The sequence below is a fragment of the Apostichopus japonicus genome, chromosome 2 (genome assembly GCF_037975245.1).
Source record: "Apostichopus japonicus isolate 1M-3 chromosome 2, ASM3797524v1, whole genome shotgun sequence".
In the NCBI taxonomy this organism is placed as follows: domain Eukaryota; kingdom Metazoa; phylum Echinodermata; class Holothuroidea; order Aspidochirotida; family Stichopodidae; genus Apostichopus; species Apostichopus japonicus.
Genome location: NC_092562.1, coordinates 7,873,615 through 7,900,687, shown reverse-complemented (window position 1 = coordinate 7,900,687; position 27,073 = coordinate 7,873,615). Strand labels below are relative to the sequence as shown.

Genomic DNA, 27,073 nt, shown 5'->3' with positions numbered 1-27,073 from the left:
AGCTGAGTCTGAGCAGTACAAACTTACAGAGTATTCAAATCATTACTACATATGGTATAGCATGTTAAGCAGCTGGTTGTGTTTCTATATTGTCACATCTTCAAGTACACTTGGACAGACACCTTAATGTTAGTAGACTGATTATGTCACAACAGAAAAGATAGAAGATTATAATAATAGATGATACCACATATTCCTAGTAAACCTAGGCTACCTTGGATGTTATAATTTGGACTGAAGCTGTGTGTCCATTGAAGCTAATTACCAGCTGGTTGCATCATTGAGCATGAGAAGAGAAACTAGAGAAAATATAAGGAACAGAACACTGGTAAATGGAGTGAAACACTACCAAGTATTTAAACATTAAACTGTTTCATATTTTTGATCAGCAGACAATTTGAAGGAGCAGGAACCTATGCCATGGACTACTTCAGCTGCTACACATCTAAGTATTGTCAAACAGCTTGCTTCAACAGAGACTGCTCAAGTGCCTCCCACTCCTCTTGGTGAGGAAGATACACCACCCATAGGTAAAATGAAACCTCACTAGTGTTTGGAAGCATGTCCTGGAAAAATGTCACCTAGTTGTCATTGTGAATACAGGATATGAATTATACATTTAATAAAGAAAGTTTCTAACAAGATCTTATATATGCATTACATAAATATTAAATCTAAGTGATCTGCTAGATTTCAGACACTAGTCATCATAAAGACATTAGTGGCAAAAAAATATATATTATAAGACATCATTAGTTCATCAACGCATGCATTTTTTAAGAAATTGTTGTGCTACATTTCATGGTGTAGTCTTTTGCAATGACGCCATCTGAGTGAATTGCTGATCAGGTAAGGGTTTAGGAATAAGTTCAAAGATAGACAGTGACAATGTGGATGTATTCAGAGAAAAGAGAAACCAACCCATAACTAGCAAACTATTTATCAATAATCATGGTTCCTATGTGGTCTGGAAAAGGGAAATGTTTGGCAAAAGAGCAAAACATTTATAATTTATAATTAATATGCTCTGAAGTTTCTTAAAACTGGTTTGCTTACAGTTCTGAAATTTCATACCCCAATGTTCACCCCTTCTCTTTCACATAGTTTTCATATTTTGATTATCAACCAGAATCGACTGAGGAGAGTGAACCAAGCTTCCTGATTAGTGGTCTTCGTGCAGTCAATAGAGTGGTGGCACCAAAGATATTCATGGGATATGAAAAGGAGATATCTAGTATGGACGAGGTCAAGCAGACAACTTCAAAAGAGAAGGTACAGCTGATTGGAATTTAATTACCTTTAGAAAACTAACTAGTAATGGCCTATCTGATTATTGTAAGTGATAATCTTTGGTCAGACAGTCACAATTACTCTTTGAGTCTGTTAGTGTGACTGTCCAATTCCTTTATGTCAAAATATTTCAGTAATGAGCTCATTTTCCCGATACCTATATATCTAACGTCAGTAACATTATCTTCTTGTCATCTTAAAGGCTTTGTATAACAGAAAATGCTGCAACAATAATGCATGAAGGTGCAAACAATTCATAGTGTTTGTTTTATTTTTATGTTTAAGAGTTGCATTAGTCAATATGCAGATATGTGTTCACTACATGGCTCCAGTTAATAACTGTGTATACAGTTTGTAAAGATACTTGTTAATCACATAATTAGTGTCCGTTTAACCTAATGTCTACCTATCACCAGAGTTCATCAGTTGGTAAATCATTCCTGAGTGTAGTTGATGTGGGTGCTGGTATTTTGAGGAATTTGCTAAATCAGCCAAAGGAGCCAGAATTATCCTCTCAAACTAAAGAAGATGTCAGCAACGCAGAGCTTCATTACAAATCTCTCTTCTTGAGGGATGCAGATGGAATTGGACCTTTGGAGAAGGCAGCAGAAACAGCTACCGAGAGGTAAACGCAGATTTTTCACTTCATCTTACATCAATTGTTCAGGCATAGGAATGTAGGATACATGTAGGTTACAAATAAGTTCTATTATACCCAAGAATATTTGTTAATCTGACTCACTATCCTTAATGTCACTAGGTTCTTAAATGTGCTTGGGGGTAATCCTACCTGGTGTGATTAAAACCTTCACTGCCATCAAGGTTTGATACTTTAGATACTTCCAACTTTACATGGTGCCACACCCCCCCTCCCCATTCTGTTCCACCCCCTCCACATACACATATATTTTCTATTTGTAGAAAATAGTGTTTTGTATTTGATGACATTCTTTTTGTCTTTGGCCTGTAAAATGGGTAGTTATGCACAAAATAAGAAAGTCATTTTGTTGTAAATTCTTGCCTGTGTGTTATAGTTTGTAACTTACAAAATTTCCAGCTACGAATAGTTTTGAAAGAGGAATGCATATTTTGTCATTTACTTCATTGTAATCTGCCATTTTAGAGTGCTCTCTCAGAAGGGAATGATTTTTTTTTCCATAATGAGTTTTTTGAAGAATTATGACCAATGGTTATTGTGCATATTGTTACGTTGGGGTGCCCCAGCTCAATTAGTTCAGGGCTCAATTATAAAATAGGTAGAACAGCAGATAAAGAGAAACTCCAGACAGATATAATTGTAGAATATAAACTTTATTTATTCTGAAATGATAATATTGTTGCTGGAGTGCAGATTCTGAATAGTATATCTAAACTGCACTATCTAAAGTCTTGAATGCTAGTTCTTCTCATACTAAAAAACTACAGTATTTAAGTCATTACAACTTCCTGTTAAGGGGCAACAGCCTCTCTGTGACATAGACTCTTTGTATGGTAAATTCTCTTATAATTGCTAAGGCACATAGAACAGGGCTATGACTGACCACATTTTTGTACACATGAGATGTAACAGGTTGTCATCTGTGGTCAAGCGTGAGGATTTCATGGACTTAAGACAAAGGGCGCTTGTACTGTACGACTATGATGTGTGTGAGGGGTGAATGAACTTGGGAACAGGAAGTGAGTAGTTACTCTTAAGACAAAGAGGCATGAAAGCACATGTTTGAAGTGATACAACAGGGATATAACTGCTTACTACATTACAATATGTTCCAGAAGGAAACAAGACACTTCTCCAGATGGAATCCCTAAAGAAACTCCACTAGCAGTCTTAGATGAAAAGATGAAACTCTTAACGGACAAGTCGGAAGATTTAAGGAAAGATCTTGAAAACACCAAAGATGTAAGTATGAAATGGTTTTGTTAGAAGAGAAATCATCTAGTCTTAATATGAGGTAAACTATTACAAGAGGTGAAAGGTCATAAATGATGCAATAGATTCTCTCTGTTTATTTAAGTTGGGGTAAATTATACACAAAATGTAACATCCAGAATTGTAATGGATCGGTAGATGCAAAACATGTTTATGGCCTTCTCATGATATTGGTCAATTATCTAATTATATAATTATAATAATAATATAATTATTGTAATACACCATTGCACATAAACCTACCATATAAGTACCTAAACAATGCAACCTCATCTTCCAAACACAAATTCCACCATTTACACATTTTCAGATATCCATACTTTCATGTGAGAAGTTTCTGATGCTCCCCTTTGTAAGCTTATGGGTTTTCATTCCTTTAATGTTAATCCTTATAGTGGAATATTAATCAATATTGCTATAACTATGATTTCTAGAAGAGCTTTCATATATGCATTTATGCCATGTCAGCTAATGCATTTCCTCATTAATGAAACTAAAAACGAAACTTTTAAAATAAGATGCAGCAGTTTTGTTACATACCCTTGGCTCAAGTCAAGTCGACTCTGGCTGAGACATGACTTCTACCGTAAATTTTGAAACTTGATATATTAGTATAAGAACCTGTTATTTCATTCATGGACATTTTGTGCTTTAACAGTTGCTGCAAACTATTGATGCCGTCAATGAAAATGTGAGAGGTCAACAGGAAGAGGTAGATGTCTCAGCAGATAGAAGCAGGTAAGTGCCTTTTAGTATTGCTAAATCAAGTTACTGAATACAAATGATTATTGACTCATTCCTGAAAGAGTGAATTGTTTAGCAGAGTACATTAATGCTAATTGTTGTGATCAGTGAGAACTGTTGATCAAAACAACTGTTTATGTCTTATTTCAGCCATGGTGACATCAGTTTGGCAGGTCTACCTCATGTGGACAAGATACCTACACCAGTTCAGGAAATATTGGAAGGGACATCACATGAAGAAAAGGTACTGTATGTAACTTATGGTAAATAGAATAACTGCAAGAAAGCATGTTGTTATGATAACCATATGATATGCTGTCACGTCTGATGTAATCAGTTACTTACATCCATCATTGCAGCCTGTTTTGATTTTCTTCAAATCACTACTCTCTTAGCTGTAAGTGAAGTACATTTGAAGATTTACAATGAAAGGATGGTCATGATTTGAGTCTACTTGGACTATCTCAGAGTATAGGCAGTAGTTTGTACTGTGCCTATCTCAGAGTATATTCAGTAGTTTGTACTGTGCCTATCTCAGAGTATAGGCAGTAGTATGCACTGTGCCTATCTCAGAGTATAGGCAGTAGTTTGTACTGTGCCTATCTCAGAGTATAGGCAGTAGTTTGTACTGTGCCTATCTCAGAGTATAGGCAGTAGTTTGTACTGTGACTATCTCAGAGTATAGGCAGTAGTTTGTACTGTGCCTATCTCAGAGTATATTCAGTAGTTTGTACTGTGCCTATCTCAGAGTATAGGCAGTAGTTTGTACTGTGCCTATCTCAGAGTATAGGCAGTAGTTTGTACTGTGCCTATCTCAGAGTATAGGCAGTAGTTTGTACTGTGCCTATCTCAGAGTATAGGCAGTAGTTTGTACTGTGCCTAACTCAGAGTATAGGCAGTAGTTTGTACTGTGCCTATCTCAGAGTATAGGCAGTAGTTTGCACTGTGACTATCTCATAGTATAGGCAGTAGTTTGTACTGTGCCCTTGACTTCTCCTAACTATTCAAAGTGCACAAGACCCAGATGTATCTCATCAGTCATCATTGGCAGCAAGTCTGTCCACTAGTTATTAATTTTAAAGGGGGAGAGTCTGCCTTTTAATATAGATTCAACATGATCCATCTGTAGGTGCTGGCAGCTTTACTGGCATCGATTAGATCCAGCATACTCTAGTAGTTTGACTCACTACTCTGCATTGATCTGAACATTCATTGCAAGGTATTTGCTTTCAAACAAATTGTTGAAATCCACAGTTCATTAGCAGCATCACTTGATGGCAATAATATTGACAGGTTGCAGCTATCTTTTGTGACAGAGAGTGGGCAGCAGCTGTTTGGTAATCGTTGCCTCCATAAATTAAATTAATTAGTAGCAGATAATTTTGAAATATTTTAATACATTTACTCTATAACAAGTTATCTTTTATGATGCATTCACATTTATATTGTAGATTCTCGGACTCTTATTGTGGATTTGTTTTGCCAATTTGATAAAATATCAAGTTCCTGTTAGCATTCCTCTAGAACTTTGTATTTCTTCTTACCTTTGTAGAAGCACACACCAAGACAAAGTGATAATACCAGTAACCAAGACAGAAGGTACAGGTAGTGTCTTCCTCATATCAGATGTAGTCTCAGTTAACCTTTCAGTGTTCCAATAGCATGCAACTTCACCTGATTATATTTCATTTGAGAGGTGTTACTGCATAGGTTACTTGCTTTTTGCATGCAATGCAGTCAAATGTATGTATGAAGTCTAATTTGTAAGCACAATACCTCAAGAATGGCATCCATGTTAATGAACAAGTACTGTGCTGATTTTTTTTGTGTGGATTAAAATCTCTTTTATATAAGCAGAGGTCAAAATTTAAAATTTATGAAATTCTGTACTGCAGAAGTGATGCATAAAAGTTTGTATGTTTCCTTTTTGAATGCCTGCGAAGTGCACCATCTTTAGGGGAGCAGTCAACTATGGCTTATAGATAAACTGAAAGCCTGGAAGCCTTGTATACATATTTCAAGAAGGGAAGTGTTGAATACTTGATTTTGAGAGTTCCCTATGCTGATTACTGCAATCCTCATGGTTTTTATTGTTTAAAGGTCATATAAGGTCAGCACTGGTCAAATGGGAAGTTCTCAGAAAGACCATTTTTTTTGTAGAAACTATAACATTCTATTGATTCTTCAAATGCTTGCTTTCTTGAATTATGGTATTTAATTTACCTTTATGCATGAAATTATTTCAATACTGGATATTTTTGACCTGATTAACTTTCAGATTGAGGAAAAGAGATGATTATCAGGACCGGGTGAATGAGGCCAGAGATATGATGTCAGAGTTACTTGCAGATGCCAAACCTCCCACATCTACTGTAACCAAGTCCAAACCAATCGCAAAACCAGCAGGTTTCAAGAAACAAGGGAAGCAGAAACCATCTTTAACTGATAATAAACATAGACCTTTCACTGATATTGTAAGATTACAAAATCCAAGAGGTTCCAGGGGGTCAGTTATGACAACGAAATCAAAAACATATGCAGAAATGCTGATGGAGCTCAAAGAGGAAACTTATGGTTCAGCTGCAAAGACAATGAAAGTACCCTTAAAAGGTAAGGCCTGAAGTACATGGCTACATGTTACTATTGATGAAACTTATGGTTCAGCTGCTAAGACAATAAAAGTACCTTTAAAAGGTAAAGCCTGAAGTGCATGGCTACATGTTAGTATTGATGAAACTTATGGTTATGCTGCTAAGACAATGAAAGTACCCTTTAAAGGTAAGGCCTGAAGTGCGTGGCTACATGTTAGTATTGATGAAACTTATGGTTCGGCTGCTAAGACAATGAAAGTACCCTTTAAAGGTAAGGTCTGAGGTAAATGGCTACATGTTACTATTGATGAAACTTATGGTTCAGCTGCTAAGACAATGAAAGTACCCTTTAAAAGTAAGGTCTGAGGTAAATGGCTACATGTTACTATTGATGAAACTTATGGTTCAGCTGCTAAGACAATGAAAGTAACCTCAAAAGTTAAGGCCTGAGGTACGTGGCTACATGTTACTATTGATGAAACTTATGGTTCGGCTGCTAAGACAATGAAAGTACCCTTTAAAGGTAAGGTCTGAGGTAAATGGCTACATGTTACTATTGATGAAACTTATGGTTCAGCTGCTAAGACAATGAAAGTACCCTTTAAAGGTAAGGTCTGAGGTAAATGGCTATATGTTACTATTGATGAAACTTATGGTTCAGCTGCTAAGACAATGAAAGTAACCTCAAAAGTTAAGGCCTGAGGTACATGGCTACATGTTACTATTGATGGATAGATAGTTAATGGACTATTAATTGACTATTGATGGATAGGTGGTTAAGTATTGATTTTGATCCCTATTGGCTTCAATTGCCTTACTTTAAATCAGATTACTGGAGATAATGCTGTGGTAGGTTTGGTTAGTAGAGTGGATGTTTTAAGTCCTCACATAACAGAGAATTCAAGAGAGAGTTGCATGTGAGAACTATCAGGCTGCATGGTTTAACAATACAACTTCTCATTTATGTTTCATTTCAGGGAAGAGCAAATTGATGCAATCCAGAAATAAGAATGCAAGGAGAGAGAATCTGAGAAATGTAGCAGGATTTAGACAAACAAAGGTCACAGAAAGAGTACCAGGTAACCTTACAGACACAGAGTTGATTTATATGTAGATTCCTTGAAACTCATATTGGACAGAACAGCTTTGACAATGAATAAAGCAATAATTTCATAATATAGTCACTTTTTGGTTATTCCACAGCATCACAGACACAGAGCAGTCAAGACTTGATTAAAGATGATAAGAGAGGATTAGAAACTAGAAGAAGAGATCCACCAGTTCCATCCAAGAAACCTGACAAAGCAGCAGGAACAGGAAGGAGGAGTGTGAGAGCTCTGAGAGAGAGCTTTGAAAGTAGCAGTAAAGAACAGAGACAAGAAATGAAAGGTAAAGTATAAACAAGTCTCAACCCTCCCCCTACCCCCCCCCCCCCAGAAATTCAAAGTTCATGAGACAGTAATGTTTTAAAACTAGACAAGATGAATCTACTTAGACAGGAATTCTTTAGGCCACAACTGTTGGCTAGTAATTGCCTTTGGTTGTGCAAGGATTTGTAGCCAAAATCCATCTTCAGATGAATTGGGATCATTGTTTGCCAATTACTTCATCTCTGGATTATTATATTCAGGAAGGCTACTCACCATGGTCACAAGTGTTTTGATTTTGAAGGTTCATGAATCGGAGGTTCAAAGGTCTCCTAAAAGCAAATTAAATGCTGACATCAAGATTACTTGGAATGAGGCCAGTTGCAGTGATAGTGAAAGCTTCTAACAAGTAAAGGCCCTCGAAGGCTGTACAATAATAGGCATTGAAAGTTAATGCTTTGTTTACAAATTCAATATTTTTGGAAACCACATTAAAAAAATGTCAAATAACAGCTTTCATATTTGACAGGTTTGTAATTGTTTAATAGAGCAAAATGTTGTCTGCAAACAAAGACCCTCCTTTATTTTTTCATGTTTTCCTGTTTTGCTGTATAGACTAATGACAGTTCGTTACAGAGATTTCTTCCTTAATAGGCTATTGACATTCCCAGTGACTTAAATTGCTGATAGACTTCTACTGTGTTTTTGCAAACATTGTGCTTCTCCATCCGGAGTGATGAGAATACTGCTAATGTCTATTATTGATTAGATGAGTGTATATTATATTGAACTAGGTTTTCAATCATATAGCTGATCATTGACATTCCTTGCATGCTATATCAGGTTTTATTTAGTTACAAGATCCTCCAAAACCTTCATGTCTGGCACTGACATATGAGGTTATTATGTTGATTGCATTCTGGCCGATCTCTTAATCACAAATTGTTCCTTTATTCAAAACTTGCAAATACCTTAGATTAAGAATTCAATTATTTTAGGGTATCATATTTTATTGTAACTACTTTTCATGATGTAAAGTTTGTATACATGTGTCTACATCATGTTGCAGTAAGAAAGAAATCTGTCAGTAGCATGATGCTTGGCAGTGACTCAGGGAGAAGAAGCATAACATGTTCTATATAGAACAACTGGGAAGAAAGGAATGAGCTATTGGGCAAAGAAATGGCTATTTAACTTAGATGTTTGGGTCCCACTTTAATTTGACAGGGTTCTAAGATTACCAATTGCATCTGCTAATGCTATTTGGCTACAGCATGTTGTTTGTAGTTGAGCAATGAAGTTCATGTTATACCAGGTTTTATTAACATACTTGTTTTCTAAGTCTTCATGACTGCTACTGACATATGAGGTTTTCTTTTATCTTAAGTGTATCAAAGTGAATCAGAAATCCCAATATTAGGATCCCGTCATTCATGTACTGTCTGTGGTACGTAATTAAAGCAACTGGAAATGTGCACTTACCTTTGCAACTATCACAGAACTAAGTTTGGCTATTTAGGGTTTTCCACTAACTCCTGGATAGCTCAGTTGATAGAGTGCTGGGCTTGTAGTACAGAGGTCACTCTTTCAAATTCTTTTCTAGTCATATTTTTTGTTTACTCTTTTTCATAGTCTAAATTTTCCATTCAGTTTTCTGTAAGAAATTAGAGGTCGACCAAGCTTGCAGTATTGAGATATCGTGATTACAAGGTTTTCACAGTTTGACCCCTGGTGACCCCAAATGACCTTAACCCTCCACAAAAACAAAAGGCTTCATTTACATAAATGTGGTACTCCTACACACCAAATATGAGGTCTGCCTATGATTCCCTTCTTGAGATACCGTGTTTATTAGGTTTTCACAATTTGACCCCTGGTTATCCCAAATGACCTTTGACCTCTTCCAAAAACTACAGACTTTTTTTGCTCAAAGTGGTACTTCTACACACTAAAAATAAAGTCTGCCCATGCTTCCCATCTTGAGATATTGTGTTAACAAGGTTTTCACACTTTGACCCCTGGTGACCCCAAATGGCCTTTAACAAAAATACAAAAGTCTTTTTTTGCTTAATGTGGTACTTCTACACACTAAATATAAAGTCTGCCCATGCTTCCCATCTTGAGATATTGTGTTTACAAGGTTTTCACACTTTGACCCCTGGTAACCCCAAATGACCTTTAACAACAAAAAAACAAGTCTTTTTTTGCTCAATGTGGTACTTCTGCACACTAAATATAAAGTCAGCCCATGCTTCCCTTCTTGAGATATTGTGTTTACAAGTTTTTCACAATTTTACCCCTGGTGACCCTAAATGACCTTTGACCTCCACCAAAAACAATAGGCTTATACTAAATGTGGTACCTCTACACACTAACTATGAACTTTGTCTGACCTACCCTGCTTGCGATATCATATTAACAAGCTGGGTGTCACAAATGCACTCACACACATACACGCCACATGAATGCAAAGTTTATGATTATCATCGAAACCAGAAACTTCAAAGCTGGGTGAACTTTGTATGTGGTATATTGATTCACTTTGGTATGTTGACCTGTTGTATAGCATCCAATGGACCATCCATACTGTTTTTTGAGGACAAATGTCTTATATATTGCTCTATACTTGTAAAACTTGTTGTTTTTTATTTAGAGGCAAAAGGAATGTATGCGATGGTGATGCGGTGTGTGCATGTCTGTAACGCCTTTGCTTGTAAACGATAACTTAAACACTTTAAAGTGGTATGGTATTTGGTATGTGGATGCACCATTGTGAGCACTTTCTGTGGAGTTGGAACGTCATTTGAGTTCAACAGATGTCAAAGTCTGAAAACTTGTAAACTCTCTAACCATTTCTTTGATGAATGGCTTTTCTATATCACTGTCACCTTAGCTCCTTTAAGTGGTTGAAAGTACTTTTCTTTCCCACTAATGACTGTTATCTGTCAACTACTTTCAGAAGGGTAGTACCTTTGCAATGGTCAAGTTATCTGGAACCTTTTATTATTCCTTGCCAGAGGTGGAAAAAATCTATGCGATCATGGTGATGGCATGAGTGTATTTGAATTGAGTACAAGAACACTATTCTTTTCTGTGAAGTTCAATGGTCATTTGGGGTAGACAGAGGTCAAAGTCTGAAAACTTTGTTAATTATGATAACTCAAATAGTGCATCTTGCTGAACTTCATACTTAGTATATAGATCCAGCTTGGTGAGTAGAAGAACCCTTGCGAAACTGGCTGAGGTCAAAGGTCATATGCGGTCAAATAATTCAAAGGCTGTATAACCTTGTAAACAAGACATAAAAAGTGCATATTTGTGGAACTCCATACTTAGTATGTAGAACCAGCTTAGTGAGTGCAGGAACCCTTTGAAATTGGTAGACGTCAAAGGTAACATGAGGCCAACATGTTCCAAAGTATGTAACCTTTTGTAAACATGTTAATTACAAAATTAAAGCTACAATTAATCTGTGAGCTCTACCATACTATGATTTTCTTTTGGTGAACATAGTTTGGTCAATTTCAGATCAGTGTAGTGAATGGGCCCAAAATATAATGATCTTCAACTGTACATAAATATCCAGGAAATGAAATCTGCTTCAAATAGTTCTGTTGTGTTGGAAGTTTTAAACAGACTCAAGTGGTCTCAAAATTGGCCTTATTTCTCTATGATTTATACTACATGACTTTTGCTTGGGGGTTGGTGACAGTGCTGATTTGCCTGCTTTAAATCAGATATGTGCAATTTTGAGCAAACTATATGGCCAACTAGCATATTGTTGTGGTACTTGATTTTAGGACAACATAACTCTAAATGTAAAGCTTGGGTTTACTTCATATTAGCTGATCTAACTTATTGAGAACCAGATCCTAATGTTTTCTGCAGAGGTCAATGTATGAAAACTTTGTAAGCACGTTATAGTGCCAAGAGTAAAGCTTGGTGTATGGATCAACCTCATTAAGCACTGTTTGTGCAGTTTACCTAACATCTCATAAACTGTAAAAGCTGGCAAGGAATTATAGTGGTTTTATCTAGCATTTGCCTTTATTAAATTGCTAAGGATATTAATCACAACAAAGAAGAAAACCCTCAAGTATAAAAGACAAAGAGTTATTCTGAATGAACCCTGCACTTTGTGTACAAGATAAGGATTCTACATCATATCTTTACCATGAAGTTGTCCAAGCATATTTTAATTGCTCATCTCCTCAGGATCACCAGTCAGCCCAAGACCTGTTTCTGTGATGAGAAGCCGAGGTTTGAGTCATCAGCCAGTGCCTTATGTACATAGACTCCAGCAAGCAACAGCCCAAGCCCCACTACCAAGTCACAAGGACGTATATGGTGAGACAGCAATTTCTTTGTTTATCAGAGATGTGAAAGAATATGATAGAGGTCAAAATTAACCAAATCGTTGCACTTTTTATTCATTGCTTAGTGCTGTCCTGTCAGGGAGTAGGGGGGATTGTTTTGGAAGGACTGCAAATATGGTTTCCCTAGTTCAGCAGGTCCATCAAATTTTCCTATAGATGATCAACTTCATGTTGTGTCAAGGGTATTCATTGCAACATCTTTCATAGATTCACTAGTTTTACAACATTAAACTATGTTTATAAACCAATTTCTCATCCTCCAGTCTTTCCTTCAAGTACCTATACCTTTAAGTCTCCTGTTCTACACTCTGTGCCTTCAAGACACCAACCATACCTTACCCCAAGGGTGACAACAGGGGAGGAGAACATCAGTGACATCAGCTCATGGAGTATTTCAGATGATGTGAAACAGATATTATATGATGAAAGTCAGGTCAGTGTCAAACATGTCATTATATTACAGGTGTGACCTGTGAAATGCATTTACTTAATTAAGGACACAAAAGGAAAAGACCAAACACACAAGGAAAGTTTCTGTTCATCATTGTCTTATCACATTAACTGTACAATAAAATTACACAACTTATTCAATAGCTATTAGATACAACAAACCACAGGAGTATGAGAAAAGCATGGAATGATAGCAACAATATTAAAAGGAAATTGAGCAACATTTTATCCCTTTTTGTATTTGAAACAGGTTTCTTTAGCCTCTGAGATGTCTGAGCAAGACAGCTACCTGTCATCTGTTGATGTTAAAGAATTGGAGAACATGGCTTCAATTGGGAGTGGTAGCAGCTTGAGCATTGATTGGAATGCAGTGGAGGATATGGTGGCGACCATTAAATAGGTTCACATTGGCAGCTACAGGATGTTAATTGTAGTTAAATCACACTCAGGAGGCAGGTTCAAATGGCAGATGACCTTTTTGAATTGAGTCAAACTTGTGAAAGATGAGATGCCTTGTAGCACAACAGATATTTCATTGAATTATAACATTTCTTTTTCTAACATTTCTAATTTTGCAAATTGTATAACATATTCTGCTATCTTACAAGAAAACCCAGAATTTCACAAATTCCAAGAAATATGGGCAAAGGCAGAAGAATGGTGGGCGGTGTTGAATGTTAAAGACAATTGTCTTCCTGTAGTATTTGAAGACTGTTTCAGCCTTTTGTTCTCTGCCAAACTGGGATTTATTTTCCATTTAATTTCACATTTGCTTACATTGTCAAAACATCGTCTGTTACCAATCTACATTCAGAGCATTGTGAAGAGGTTGTACTTAGATTGTGGTATTCTTTACATTATTTAGCAAACTATATAGATTACGACAGGGAACTTGCATTAAAGTGCTGTATTCATTCAACTGTATTCCAAACTATAATTGTTTAACCTATCTGTGTGATCCTTGCACAGGTATTCTATACTGTCTTTCTTCTAAGATTGTAAAGTACTGAAATAGTCATCTAAATCTGTAATAAAGTGCAATCAAACTATCAGATCTCTGTCTTGTTTGTAGTATATAATCTATAGCAGACCTCGTGGATGATTACACGTTTGTTCTGCTAAATTCCCGAATACAAAATAGCAGAAACGTATACTTTGCGGGTGACAAATACCTGCAATACCTGAGTATCTGCATATCTGCAGCTGACAGGATGCCTACAACCCTGGCATGATGTAGGCAATGTTTTCCAACAGGGAAGACTGAAGAGAGAAAATAAATCAACATACTAAATAAGACCCCAGATACAGATACTTGTCAGGTACCTTACCTGTAGCTTTATCAACAGGTTTTTTTTTAAAGTCGAGTATCAAGTTGTTTGATTTACTACCTATCAAGCCACGAGTCTCATGTTCAGTCACAACATATGCCTTGTTGGGCCTAAGCAAAATGATGTTTATCACTGCACAAACACATTTTAGCACAAAGCACTCTTCGTACCTCATTCACCAAACCAAAGAAGTAATATTAAAACCGGTCAATAAAACATGAAATCATATCCTGCCCAGAAAGTATTAATTATTTCTGAAGATCAATACTAAATGTGTAGATAACATGTGATTGAAATATGCTAGAATATGCTCAAAAACATACTGAACAATACTAAACCTTGGACCACTTGTTCAATTAACAGCATGCATCTTCTCCTCCAATTAAAATGTAAAAGATAAGCTGCATGTTTGTGTCAATGGTGCATAGTATTACTTTCTACTTTGTTATTTTGGTAGCATCTACTTGAATTTCAAGAAGTGTTATTAAATTCAAGTCAAGTCACTGTTCATTTATTGTCAAGTCACATGCCAAACAATGTGAGACTCCAGTCAGTGGTTTGAGTCAACAACACTCACTGTACAAACCAACATCATAACTAATCAAGACCAAGGAATCTGAATTCAATTGTTGTTACTGCTAAATTATACTTTGATTGTAAATACAGCTTTGGGTAATTAAACTGGTATATCTACTCAATCTCGGGGGATTCACAGAATCATGACATTACAGGATAGAAATAGTGATCTGCTGCTTATCCTACAGATAACTTACATAAGACACAAATTTGTTGCCTAAGCATTGCAAAGATAAATGGTTCTGGCTACACCTGGTTCTGGTATCAAGGAAACAATTCAGACAAGGCTTCAAATTCATACAAATTTTGTACTTGACATTTTAACTGAATAAATTACAAGTACAGATAGCCTTGTAATAATATGCTTACCTGGGTCTTCCTTGGAATTACACTTAGCTCATCCACTTGTGAAGTTAAGCATAACAATGGGGCTATAGCACTCAGCATTGAGTCCATTAAGACTGATACACTACCATGCACCTCGGTCTCACCCTGTTGATATTAAAAAACCATCACTCATTAAACTTGATGGTCTTTCTTGTAATGACTCAATTATGTAACATTTAGGATATAGAGAATGCAGGATGGATTTCAGTAGATTGCAAGAATTACTAAATACTTAATATATCAGCTGAGATTATGCACTTGAGAACTTGTGATGGAAATACCATTGTATCAGGGAATGTTTATGTAGATCTTTCAATGGCTGAAGGTGATTGCAATAGCAATCCTGCTGGAATTTTCTGCATCTTTAGTTCCAAACCACATATTTATAACATTTAGAGAAAAGAAGATAGAGATGGGGTTAGCAATTAACAATGTGAATATGTTTCTCTAATTAGATACATAAGTGTTACACTGTCTGCCACTGGGATGTAACATAATTCATGGCAATTCAGCATGGAAGAAGATTAGGGGAAAAGAGTCAACTTACACTGGCTTGCTTGATCAGGCTTCTTCCAACATTAGTCAGGGAATCACCCAGTAGTTTTAGATGAGCAGCAACATCTATGGGGTCAGTATGAGGTGGAGGAGCCTTGTATTGTTGTGACCTGTGTAAGTTGACAAACATAGTACAGCAGTCAAAAACATTGATGAATTAAAGACCTTGCATTATTGACATGTCTTGAATAGATGAATTGAGAGAGTCGTGCGGGAATGAAGGCAATGGTGCAGATTCACTTTATAATACACACTATGGTAACTTTGCACCTCCACGTGTATTGCAAGTTACTTTTCCTCAAACATATCAATTGAAAGAGCATTGCAAGGAGTGACTGTGTGTTTGAATATCACTGCTGGTAATAGTTTGCTGGCTTAACTTTGTACTGGATGGTTAGTCACTTCAGAAAAGCATAGTGAGCAAAATGGCAGGCAGGATCTGGTTAGGTTTGCTTACCTAGCTTTAGGATTGCTAGCTTTTTGAACATGTTTCTTCATTCTAGATAATGCGGGCACATTCTTGTGTCTCAGCATGAGTGCTCGCTGTTTGTGCTTCCACTTTGTCTTTTCTTTCTCGGCAAGGCTGTGCCACTTTTCCCCAAGTTTTCGGCTCATACTAGCAAAGTCTGTAATGAAGGAAGATAGAAAGATTACAAAAATATTACCGAGTTTCATAACACTCTCTTCAGTGATCAGAATTACTGAAGTCATACCAGCAGTTTATAATTCTTCTGTGATTCTCCATTTTGCTTTTTTATATTATCCATTGCCTGACTACCCTATTTCATTCTCATCATTAATTTCTGACATTAGGTGGCATATGCTCAAAAAACCTGCATAACGGTAAAGTAGTCCTTTAAAATAACACCTGAAACACAGTGTATGAGAATTCAATGTAGGACTTATTTTCAAGTTATAAAGGTGTGCTCAAACTTTGAATGAATTTCATGTGTTGCAACTCCAACGTAAATAAAGTGAAAAGTAGACCGAACGAAAATAAAATATTCGTATTTTGATATTGGAATATATAATCTGATAGGAAAAATAAAACAATCCTGGATGTTTGCTTCAAGTTTACAATGATTACCATCTGCAAGGGAAAACTTCTGATGGAACGTTGTTTCAAACAATTATACACAGTAAGTCAATGGCGCTCCTCCATTGACTTAACTACATGTGGGGGAAATCACACACTAAAGTCCCATTGACTTTGTCGCGTGTGTCGCTGGAAATCAGACTTGCTTTAGTCGGTTGCGGGAGTTCAGTTACTGAAAGGGGTTATTTTAGCACGTACTGTATGGTATATGCGATCAGGGGGGGGAAAATGTATTTTTTTGCTTCGTGTTTTTGGCAATAGTATGAGTAAGTGTTTACCCTAATAACAAAATACTCTATTGCAGTATAACTACCGAGGACTGTCGCCAAACAATTTTAGGGATTTTTGAGAGTATTTTGCGACTTGACTTCATCACTTTATCGTATTTGTAAAATCTTGGCGGCATTTGCAATCTGAGCAGTTATGAGGTTCATCCGTTCTCTAGCCAGACTAGCCTAATGTATGTAGAACTCGCAATGAACAAAGCCAAATGTTATTGTTTTCACTTTCCAGTTTTCACGTACAGTGAAACGGCCAAAGTGGTTAAAAAGTATGTTTTGGTTTTATATTTAGTAAAGACAATAAAGCTTTCTTAACAATCTTGAAACATGGATAACAGGAGGTTTTGTTAGCTGCAAGAAGTGAAGTGAAAAAATCTATACTGTATTTTTAGCAAAAAAAAGTTAATTTGTCTTGTGTATGCAGAGATATTACTGTCCACCAGTTAATCTAAATAAACTTGTCTAAACAGAAAAGTACTGAAACATCTCAGAGGTACAGATTTCCTTAAAATATTAAAGCATGTACACATCTATTGATCAGGCCGCCCCAACTTACCTAGTCCAGGTGTTTGTTCCAATATAGATGCCCTGTTGGCCTTGCACCACATCTGGTAAGCAGTGATAACTTTCTTCTTTTTCTGCAATAATACAAACATCACAACTTAAAACATACAGTATCTGTATTGTTGGCCTTATTTACTCACTTGGCAAACTTGAGTTTCAGTATTGTCCTTTTTGATTTATCATGCATACAAGCAAGTCATATACACACATATACGCACTTGTATCATAAAATATTTCCACATATTCCTTTCAACTTGGCTAGGAACAAAAGGCCTAATTTTATATTTTAACGTTGTTCATGTTGACAGAATAATGGCATGAACCTGGTCAATTTCTAACAAGTGTAAATCAATTTGAACAGTCGTTGTTACAACACATTAACGAAACTATATCGAAGGTACTGTCTCTGAATTATTTAGTCTCTTATTTAGTCTCTTCATGCCTCCTACACAGGCTATGTCATTTAACTTGATTATATGGTGCAACATTAACAAAACATGTGGACCACGGTTGCATTGGTCATTTTTTATTTTGCATCAATAGCAACAAATACTGTACATAATAAAAAGGGTACAGAATGGTTGATAATGCTGGGCTCATGTACTGTATATGTATCTGATGTTCTCTTCAAGCTACTGTTTGCATCAATGTTTGGAGTATACTCTCAACATTTGAAAGGGCTTTCAATAATTTTAAACTGTTCAGAATCAAGGGATCTTCCATAACAGATCACATTCTGTACCTTGGGTACCATGCCTTCCATAAGTCTAACTTTTTGGCATGACTGGACCAAACATACTTATATTTCCTAGTGAATAAATTGATGCTTCAGCATCCTATTTAAGTGTCACCAAGAAGTATTTATAAGATAAATTTTGGGTAAAACCATTCCCCCAATGGTAAGGAATACTGTTTATTACTCTGTTTAGCCAAGCAGGATGTCACACACTGACATTGAATGCCATATCAGTGTTCTCTGAAATCAGAGATTCCTGTCAACTTAGAAAAACAGAACTATGACAGTATTTTTTCATAATTTCCCAGAATTTTTATATACAATTTAGTACATGCAGTTGAAAATAGCCACTGGAAACCACAAAATAAGTTATCTCAACATGTGGTTCAGATTGATCATAACCATTTATCATATATACTTGAGCCACAGTACCTAACATGTCCTATCTACAAGACTCTTCTTGTTCAATAATGGCTTTCAGCACCTGAAACATTTGCTAATATTAACTTAGCAATACTGTAGTTTGTTTGTCTTCCACATTTAGTTTAATAATTTAGAAGTGTATATATAAAGCTACCTTTGCTTTGTCCTTCAATTTGCTGTTCTTGTCGGTTTTCTTGTCTGTGACTTTGGCTGTTACTGGCTTTAACAATGGTTCAGATTCCACTGGCAGCTCATCTAGGAGACTACTTGGATCAAAATGCCCTGATGAAGCTGTCAGCTGTGAGATCAGGTCTTCACCATGTGAGGAGAAGTTAAGTTCTCCAATATCATCCCCTCCACTGGAAGGTGACTTTAAGCCTTGCTTCATCAATCTCTGCTGTATTTTAACTATCTGCTCCTGGGTAAATGATTCCTTGTCTTTCTTCTTCTTCTCTGGGTGGTGTAACAGTTTCTTGGATTTCTTACCACGCTTCCTTTTGCTTTTATTTTTGGATTTCTTCTTATCCTTTTTGAGTTTTATTGGCGTCAAAGATACTTCAACGGGACTGGCTTCAGGTAAGGGTTCGTTAGGTTTTGACCAAGGAGAAATAACTTCATACTCGCTTTGTGATTCCGCTTTCATTTTTTCTTCAATCCAGCCATCTTCTGCTTCATCTGACGATCGATGTACATTCAGAAATCTATTTTTGTCACTTTTATTCTTAAAGAACTTTTTCTTTTTGTCCTTTTCTTTTCTCTTCTTCTTTTTATCCTTCTTTTTATCAACAATGATATTCCTTTTCTCAGCAACAGAAGTATCAAGTGCTTTAACTTTGGCCTGCATACCTGTCTGGGCATCACTATAACCACTATCTGAATCCAATTTAATCCCTTTACCTCTTTTACTGGTTGGTTTTAAGTCTGAAGCTGCAGATTCCTCAAAACATGTTTTAAATCTCTTCTTAGGATGAACATGCTCCTCATCAGTGCTCTTTGATGCTCCTCCTCCTCCTCCTCCTTTTGTGATCTCATCTGGAGAAGATTTAAATGATAACTTTAATTTCAAGCTAGGGTTAGTTTTAGAAGAAATCTCTTTTTTAGATTTCTTGCTAGCAGAATGATCATCCTCCTCTTCATCATCATTATCCTCTGGCTCTCTCTTTGGTGAGAGGATGAACTTCATCTTCAGACTACCATCATCAGTTTTGGAGCCAGGAGGACTTATAGTCACAGGAGCGACATCTTTCTTCCTTACAACTTTCCCACTTTCTTTCTTTACCTTCAAGAGCAGACTGGATGCTTGACTTCGACCGACTTTCTGTCGCTTGACTGTTGGTTGCTCGTGCTCTGTAAAGCAAACAAAACTGGCATTAGAAAGCTACTGTACACAGTACATTACATATCTCTTCCCTGCATCTTTTAGAGACTGTTCTTAGAATGAGGTTGTGAAGTTACAACCAGCAGAGAACATTTATGAGATGTCAGGCTGCTGGTAATGCTGCATGTGAACAAACTTCAAGGTATTTCAAGGAGAAACTGTTTACTCGAGTTCTATACTTTCACTTAAGTTGACCTCAAATGACCTTTGACTTTCACTAATTTGCAATAGAGTTCTTGTCCTCACTATGGGAGATCATCACACAAAATATGAAGTTCAACATTGTTGTCCTTCTTGAGTTATTGTACTTACATGGTTTTCAGAGTTTGACCTCTATTGTCCATAAATCTGGATAGTGTTCAAAGTCCTCAAACAAATCCACTTACCAAGTAATATTTAAGTTCAGATGTCATGTTCTTTTTAAGTAATCTTGTTTACAATACATTGATTACAATTATAGAAGTTTGTTGATATTTGAGTTTGGAGTACAGTAAGTACTGGAAGGCCCCTGCTATACTGTACCTACAGATACAGTATACTAGTGTGAAGTTACTACAAGTCACATAAAGTGCATAATTAGTGACAAAAGTCTTATAGAGCTGATATGGTAAGAACCAAATCACGACATCAAAAGTGAGATAGATTTCAATGAGTAAATTGCTAAATTGGTTCATTTACTGAAGCAGCCAAGGAGAGGGATGACTCTAGACTCTGATTTGGCCTACTTTGGACTTGTATTGGATACAGATTTTACTCTACTGGACTAAAGCTGGACTGGAGGATCATCATGAATACTACCCATTTATTTAAATAACAACTTTTGACATATATATATATACTGTTGATAGAAGTAAAACCAAATTCTCTTGTTGAGTCTCACCTGCTACTTCTTGTTTAATTCTGATTTGTGATCCAACATTTCTCTTCCTTCTTGTTGAAGACATTTTGTGTTTCTCAGATGGAAGGAGCTTCCTTTGACCAGTGCCACTCTATAACATAAATACAGTAGTTTCAAATTAACAATATACTTGAAGCTAATGACTTACCCAAACAAGCAACTTCACAAACAGTTTGGTACTTTGGTAGAGATAAACATGTTTCTAAAATAAAATCATTTCCTCTCAATGAGAGGGGCTGTCAAACTAACCATGTAAGGAATTCACTGAGAGTTCTTTAGTTGTAAATTCAACCACAATACACTGTCTGTACATTGTATCATGGATTAGAAGACCCCCCCCCAAAAACATGGTGAGTTATAGGAAGATGTGTCACTAATCTGTATCACCAACTTGTGAATCTGACACATTTCATGTTCATAAGCAGTGTTTCTTAACCATTTTCACTTATAAATAGCTTCTCTTAGCAATTGAAAACATCAGATACAGAACAAGGCCATTTTGTCACCAACACACACATGGTTCTAGCTTATAATACAAATAGTGATAGGTCAGGCATTAACAATAAGTAGCTGGATGAGTATAGCGTGTCAAAACTAAATACAGCCAATAAAACTTGATAGAACTCAATGCCAATTGTAATTATTTCTGTGGGTTGCCTGAAAAAGGCTGAAATTCTACAAAATTTCTGATGTTCATAAAAAACTTGATGCTAGTGAAGTATGATTGAGATTAAACTTCTGATGATAAGTAAGCATTCGGGTTGGGCAATATATCGAAAGTTATTATTATTGCGATAGTTTTTTTCAAGATGATATATTTTGAGGATGAAACAAAAGACAATTATTTCTTGTGAAAGAAATTTAAAGTAAATGTGGAAAAAAAATGCGATTATCCTTTCTCCGGTTTATGTGTAAATGTTATTCTAGCATTCCATTGTTAAGAAAGTTGAAAAGAAATAAAGTTTATCAACTTCATTTACTGACTTTTGAACTTCGTAACAAACCCGTCCTTTACAACATGTTCGCTACGTACACATATACACAATGAGAACGGTGTTAGTCACCCACCCTGTATAAACCACACAGTACTAGGCGATAATGTGATTGTACGTTCAAGACACAGAGCTGTATTATGACTCTGTTCTGAACTTCTGACAGCTTTCAACAAGTCCGTGGAGCATGTTTGACCTTGTGGTTGGTCCGTATTAAAAGTCTTTACAGTATGTCACTATTGAATTCTATCGTGTACTACCAGGGAGTTGTTATGAAACAGCTCCCTGGTACTATACGCCCTGAACAGCTGTACTGTATCGAAGGGGGAGACAATATGGGTCTCACCGATATCAGTCATCTGTGCAGTACCTGGAAAAGTTTTAAGCATTCATTCGCGCCAAGTATTGCATCAAACGATGCAAATATGATGTGTGACAAAACTAGTGACAAACTCGCACAATTTATGTTTCTGCAATGTAACAAAGGCGCCAATTGCCCAGCTTCGTTGAAACCAGGGCTTGAAATAAGCGGCGGCCAGTGCGGCCATGGCCGCGGGTGCCCTCGCCACTGGCCGCGATGCCCAAGGGAAAATTACTACTATCAAGGCCAGTACTGGCCTTGCCCTTTTTACCCATTGGCCTCCGTGCCTTTTGCAGGAACAGGCATTGGACAAATGCGACTTTGAGAATGACAAAAAAACGAATCATATGTTCCGAAAAAGCGTGGCTATTATTCGCGGAAAATGATGAAAAGCATGCCAGCGTATCGCGGTCACAGGAAGTGAATAACGAACTGTGATCGAAAATTAAACATCACCACAGTACTGACCTTGGTAGTTGGTGTGAAAACGTACCGCATTCTAACGGTACACAAATGTGAGCCTATCCAACTGATTAATATACGACGGCTCCGCTGGCTACAATTGCATTTTCGTAACATAGTTCAGTGGGAAATTCAGTCGTAATGCAATACAGTGTTTCTAGAATCGCGAAGAAATTATTCCAGGGACAACAATGTGAACAAAATCATCATATTCTGAGAGAGAACATGTTTAGCTTCCTAACCATATCATTCACGTATATGTATGTATAACATACCTGTATTTATCGTCAATTGAAAGAAAGTTCGAAAAAGTTTACAACCAGTAGCAGCTACGGTCAAACCATACCTGCACACAGTAGTACCATTATACAGCTTTGGCTGATTGACGTCACAGAATCGTGCTCGCTTATTGGCTTAACAACTACATGAATGCGAGGTGATTGGTAGAATCTGGAAAATTCCCAGTAGAGTCAAGTTACACAGGATTATTTCGGGAGGGTGTGTCACTATTGGCAATTACAAGTACACCCAATTTCAGGCGGGAGTCGGAAGACCGAATAATTATGTAGTGGAGAGTTGTACACTGGAAGCATATGCAGTTAAGTTGTATTATCAACAGTGTTTCGGCGTTGTGTATGAATTTCATAATAATAATGCTGTTTCATGGAGGAGTGTTACGCGGCGGTTTGAAAATAAAACAGGTTACAAATTGAGACATTCTTCGCATCATTTTTCAAAGTGGCCTTGGTGCCCTGCTCACAATTTCAACGTTGCCCTTGCTGCCCTCCCCACTGGCCTCGATGCCCTCCCAAAAACATGTATTCCAAGGCCAGTTGGTCTGCCCTAGAAATTACGAAATTCGAGCCCTGGTTGAAACAACAGGGTTTATGTTTTAAAAATAAGCCTGTTAACAAGTAGTTATGATGTGTGTAAAAAAGACATGAATGTCTTATCGCTGAAAATGTCTTAGCGCCAAGAAGGCTTGGTGCTTATGTGGGCGAGGCAAACTTGTCAATCAAATGCATGTCCACCTATCAAGCTTTAGCGTCATGAAAATAAGTTTGTTAACCAGCTGCGTTTGCCGAGAGGCATGGTTATGTAGGTCAGCTGCACCTTACCAGTTCCCTAGGGTTGAAACAAGACAGCGCGCTTATAACTGCAACTTTGCAGTGCCCATTCTAATGGAAGTATAACATGTTTTCAGGTTAGTGCGCCATATTATCAAGATCGAAAGTGACACAAGCTAGCCTACCTAGGCCTACATTGTCAACGTTTAAGTGTCAATTATTTTTTGTTGAGTTGTAGGCCAGAAGCATTGAAGAACTAATTATTTGTGTTCTTTTAAGTCTAATGTCAGACGACTGGGACTTCTTCCAGTGAGCATGTACTGGAATCAGTGAATGTATTTAAGAAAGTTGCTCTTGTTTCAGAGTCGGTAATGTCAATATTACAAATTTGTTGACGCAAATGATACAATAAATTTCCCCCCCCCCCCAAAAAAAATCCATGGTTATTTATTTGTTCATTTATTTTCAGGGGGAACAGTTCATAACAAACTCAGATATTCTCTTTGAATGTCCCCTTCATATATCTCTCTTTCTCCGTCCACTCAAAGCTCGACATTTACGCTAATTTTGTTAGAGGAAAAATTATCGTAGTTATCGAATAACGCGATAATTTTTTAACTATTTATCGAGACGGTAAAAAGCGAATATCGCCCAACCCTAGTAAGCATGAAGATTAAGAATGACTTGGGCAGAAAAATGTAAAAAAAGTTAATGACAAGTTCATTGCCATGATCAGACATATATTGTCTTGAGTATTGCAGAGGAATATCAAATTAGTCATTTAGTCAAAATTGAAGACTGTTGTTTGAAGTTGAAGTTCCATACATCATTTCAATCATAAGAAAAAGTGTCACCTTCTTAGTCTACATGTGACATCAACTATTTGTGCATTGCTAGAGGTGTTCAACCACCAGTAAGCAACTTTTAATCCAGCTGTATTTTTGGTTTCCTCTGTAGGGAGTCAGATCGAATTTCAGGAAATGTTAAACATAGGCCTATCATTTATTTTGTTTGGTGGTAAGAATAAGGCTCGATTCCCTGAGATTTTGACCATAAAAGAAATTGATGTTTAGCATTAATGTGCTTGTATTTGTCCCTTCTGTTACTTGTCATTCAGCTTCTGTAGAAGATCCTGGTAGGATCCAAATATCAGGCACACTTACTTTTATTCATTCTCTTACACTAGCTCTTCAGTGGATAAGCATTTTGCTAAACAGTTTTGTTTGATTTTGATTTTCAGTGGCTCTGTTACTGTATCCTTCGGGTGATCCTCCTTATCTAGTTTGTCTTTCAGTTTAAATTTTCTCTTAAATTGTGTTCACCCTGCTCATTAACCTGCCTGTATTATGTGCTTGTATATGTCCCTTCTGTTACTTGTCATTCAGCCTCTGAAGATCCTGCTAGGATTGAAACGTCAGGCACACAGTTAAACTGGACGCCAAGCTCTTATCGAATGGTATAGCCTAGGTCTAATCCAAAATAAACAACTTGCAACGAGTGGAAAATGATCAGTTAAGTTCTGTTCTTCAGCTATTGATTTCATTGGTGGTTTGAAAATAGAAAGAGCTATACTTGTGAATGTGATGGTCAGAATTCAAAACTGCTTGATGCAAAGGAACATTTCCTTAAAATCGTGTAATTCCACTAAATGGGTAAAATAATCCACAAAGGCATCTCAAAATACAATATTTGTGTTTCTTTATTTAATGCAGCTACATAGTACATATGTATAACACAGTACGCCAATTTAGGAGACGCGAAGTTACCGTACACAATCACATACAGTACCTGCGTGCCACGCAGTCGGAGCCTCTGTGTGTGAAGAGTGGTTAGGCCTAGGTCAACAATAAACTAACACTAGGCCAGTAGTAGTAACAGAATGTGAACATCAGTAACTTCCTTTCAATTCCAACCTAGGCCTAGAGTTGGTATGTCTACAATTTCACTAAAAGCAACTTGCACTAATCTCCGAACCTTTCTTCAGTCAGCCGGCAGGACGATTTCAGCTAGTGATTCTTGTTACTAAACGCTGTCGCACACTGACTACTAACCGAGCTTTTGCAGTAGTTAATGGCACGCAGCTCAGTACAGAAGTCGTAGTAAACGGCTCTGGTTACAACATAACAGCCGAAACGTTGCTTGTATTGTTGAACGCGAAGAGGGACAATGCCACTTGTCCGTGGTCTACAAGCCAGTTGCCGTTAGCATGGAATCAATTCCTTCACTTAATTTATAAACCATACGAACTATGATACCCGCTCGTAGTAAAGATAAGTTTTGGAAAACTATCTAGAGGGTGTCGGAAGAGAACGTTATATTTCAATGTGTTTATTTCAGTTTTATCATCAATACTTTTGATGCTTGGATGAGGCGAAAGATTCTAGTGTATCTTGAATCATTGATGAAACTTACTATCGATGCGTAGGCGTAGAAAGGAGAGGTTTGGGCGAAGTACAATGATCAACATTTGTTAATCGATCAAATTTTCCAATTTTTCTGTAAACATTTTTGAGCACTTTCTCTCATAGTAGCACAAACAACTCTATCTCAGTACCATAGAAGTAGGAGCCTAATTTGATTTGGGGGGCTGTAACGACTTGCCCGAAAAATAAAACCAAAATTTTTCGTGTTCAACATGTCATTGTGCATATCATATAGGCATTCATCGGTTATTACATCACATGCCAACAACATACAATCATTTTCCGTGTTATTACCCTTCCATATTGGTTAGAATTATTGGGGAATTCGTTACAGTAATAATGATAATAATAATATCAGTTTAACCATTGAAAAACACATTGCAAATTAGTATTCTTAGTATTCTCCTACGCCTATGCTCAGTATCCACCCCAACAATTACTAAACACCATTCTAATTCTTTTCATGAAAAGTATTTTTTCGATATATTTTAATTCAATTGCACTCAGGCATAGGAATAACTTTTAAAGTGACCATGACACGAAAATTTCAACGTCCTCTCTTTTGGGGATCCATCTAAGCATGTTCTCTAGAACATACATCAACCATTCTGCCGGTTAAAAACTTGATTTTTCCAGTTGAAAATTGAGAATTTACCCTCTTCGGGGCTTGAAAAGTTCGTTCGCCCGAAAATATTCCTAATCTCATGACGTTATGTGACCAGGAACGACGTTAGAGGGGGTGTGGGGTGTCTCATCCCCCCCCCCCTCCAATATTGGTAAAACTGATGATAGTTAGTG

At 36.8% G+C, this 27,073-nt stretch overlaps 2 protein-coding genes across 9 annotated transcripts in view; one reads left to right on the top strand and one right to left on the bottom strand.

Annotated features, from left to right (window-relative positions):
- LOC139976620 (uncharacterized) overlaps positions 1 to 13,800 on the top strand; it is a 59,129-nt gene extending 45,329 nt beyond the window's left edge. For 2 of the 5 annotated variants that reach the window (XM_071985366.1, XM_071985367.1), the window contains exons 24-36: positions 390 to 530; positions 1,130 to 1,272; positions 1,707 to 1,915; positions 3,064 to 3,190; positions 3,879 to 3,958; positions 4,115 to 4,208; positions 5,517 to 5,569; positions 6,243 to 6,574; positions 7,533 to 7,634; positions 7,759 to 7,944; positions 12,138 to 12,269; positions 12,562 to 12,731; positions 12,999 to 13,800. In XM_071985366.1, the coding sequence (XP_071841467.1) occupies positions 390 to 530; positions 1,130 to 1,272; positions 1,707 to 1,915; positions 3,064 to 3,190; positions 3,879 to 3,958; positions 4,115 to 4,208; positions 5,517 to 5,569; positions 6,243 to 6,574; positions 7,533 to 7,634; positions 7,759 to 7,944; positions 12,138 to 12,269; positions 12,562 to 12,731; positions 12,999 to 13,148 (1,919 nt within the window). In that variant the 3' untranslated portion in view covers positions 13,149 to 13,800. The remainder of the gene's footprint in view (positions 1 to 389; positions 531 to 1,129; positions 1,273 to 1,706; positions 1,916 to 3,063; positions 3,191 to 3,878; positions 3,959 to 4,114; positions 4,209 to 5,516; positions 5,570 to 6,242; positions 6,575 to 7,532; positions 7,635 to 7,758; positions 7,945 to 12,137; positions 12,270 to 12,561; positions 12,732 to 12,998) is intronic. The other 3 variants (XM_071985368.1, XM_071985369.1, XM_071985370.1) reach the window with 3 other exon arrangements.
- LOC139976676 (uncharacterized) lies at positions 12,830 to 25,985 on the bottom strand. Of its 4 annotated transcripts, none has more exons than XM_071985372.1 (9): positions 25,827 to 25,985; positions 20,953 to 21,061; positions 18,849 to 20,041; positions 17,528 to 17,609; positions 16,052 to 16,220; positions 15,587 to 15,704; positions 15,022 to 15,144; positions 13,921 to 14,008; positions 12,830 to 13,044 (listed from the first exon to the last, which is right to left on the bottom strand). In XM_071985372.1, the coding sequence occupies exons 2-8, from the start codon at positions 21,014 to 21,016 to the stop codon at positions 13,964 to 13,966; spliced, it is 1,794 nt and encodes a 597-aa protein (XP_071841473.1). In that variant the 5' UTR covers positions 21,017 to 21,061; positions 25,827 to 25,985; the 3' UTR covers positions 12,830 to 13,044; positions 13,921 to 13,963. The 4 variants fall into 4 exon arrangements, with proteins under 4 accessions (XP_071841473.1, XP_071841472.1, XP_071841474.1 ...); XM_071985371.1 differs by having other exon boundaries at positions 13,930 to 14,008; XM_071985373.1 differs by having other exon boundaries at positions 13,930 to 14,008; positions 25,641 to 25,935.
- Positions 25,986 to 27,073: the final 1,088 nt, after the last annotated feature.

Bases quoted from the DNA above. Each gene is read 5' to 3' on its own strand.
- LOC139976676 (XM_071985372.1), bottom strand. From the start codon at position 21,016: ATGTCTTCAACAAGAAGGAAGAGAAATGTTGGATCACAAATCAGAATT. The intron at 16,221-17,527 runs GTAAGTTGGGGC...CCTTCATTACAG, and splicing joins GGAACAAACACCTGGACTAG to ACTTTGCTAGTATGAGCCGA. The intron at 14,009-15,021 runs GTAAGCATATTA...TTCTCTCTTCAG, and splicing joins TAATTCCAAGGAAGACCCAG to TCTTCCCTGTTGGAAAACAT.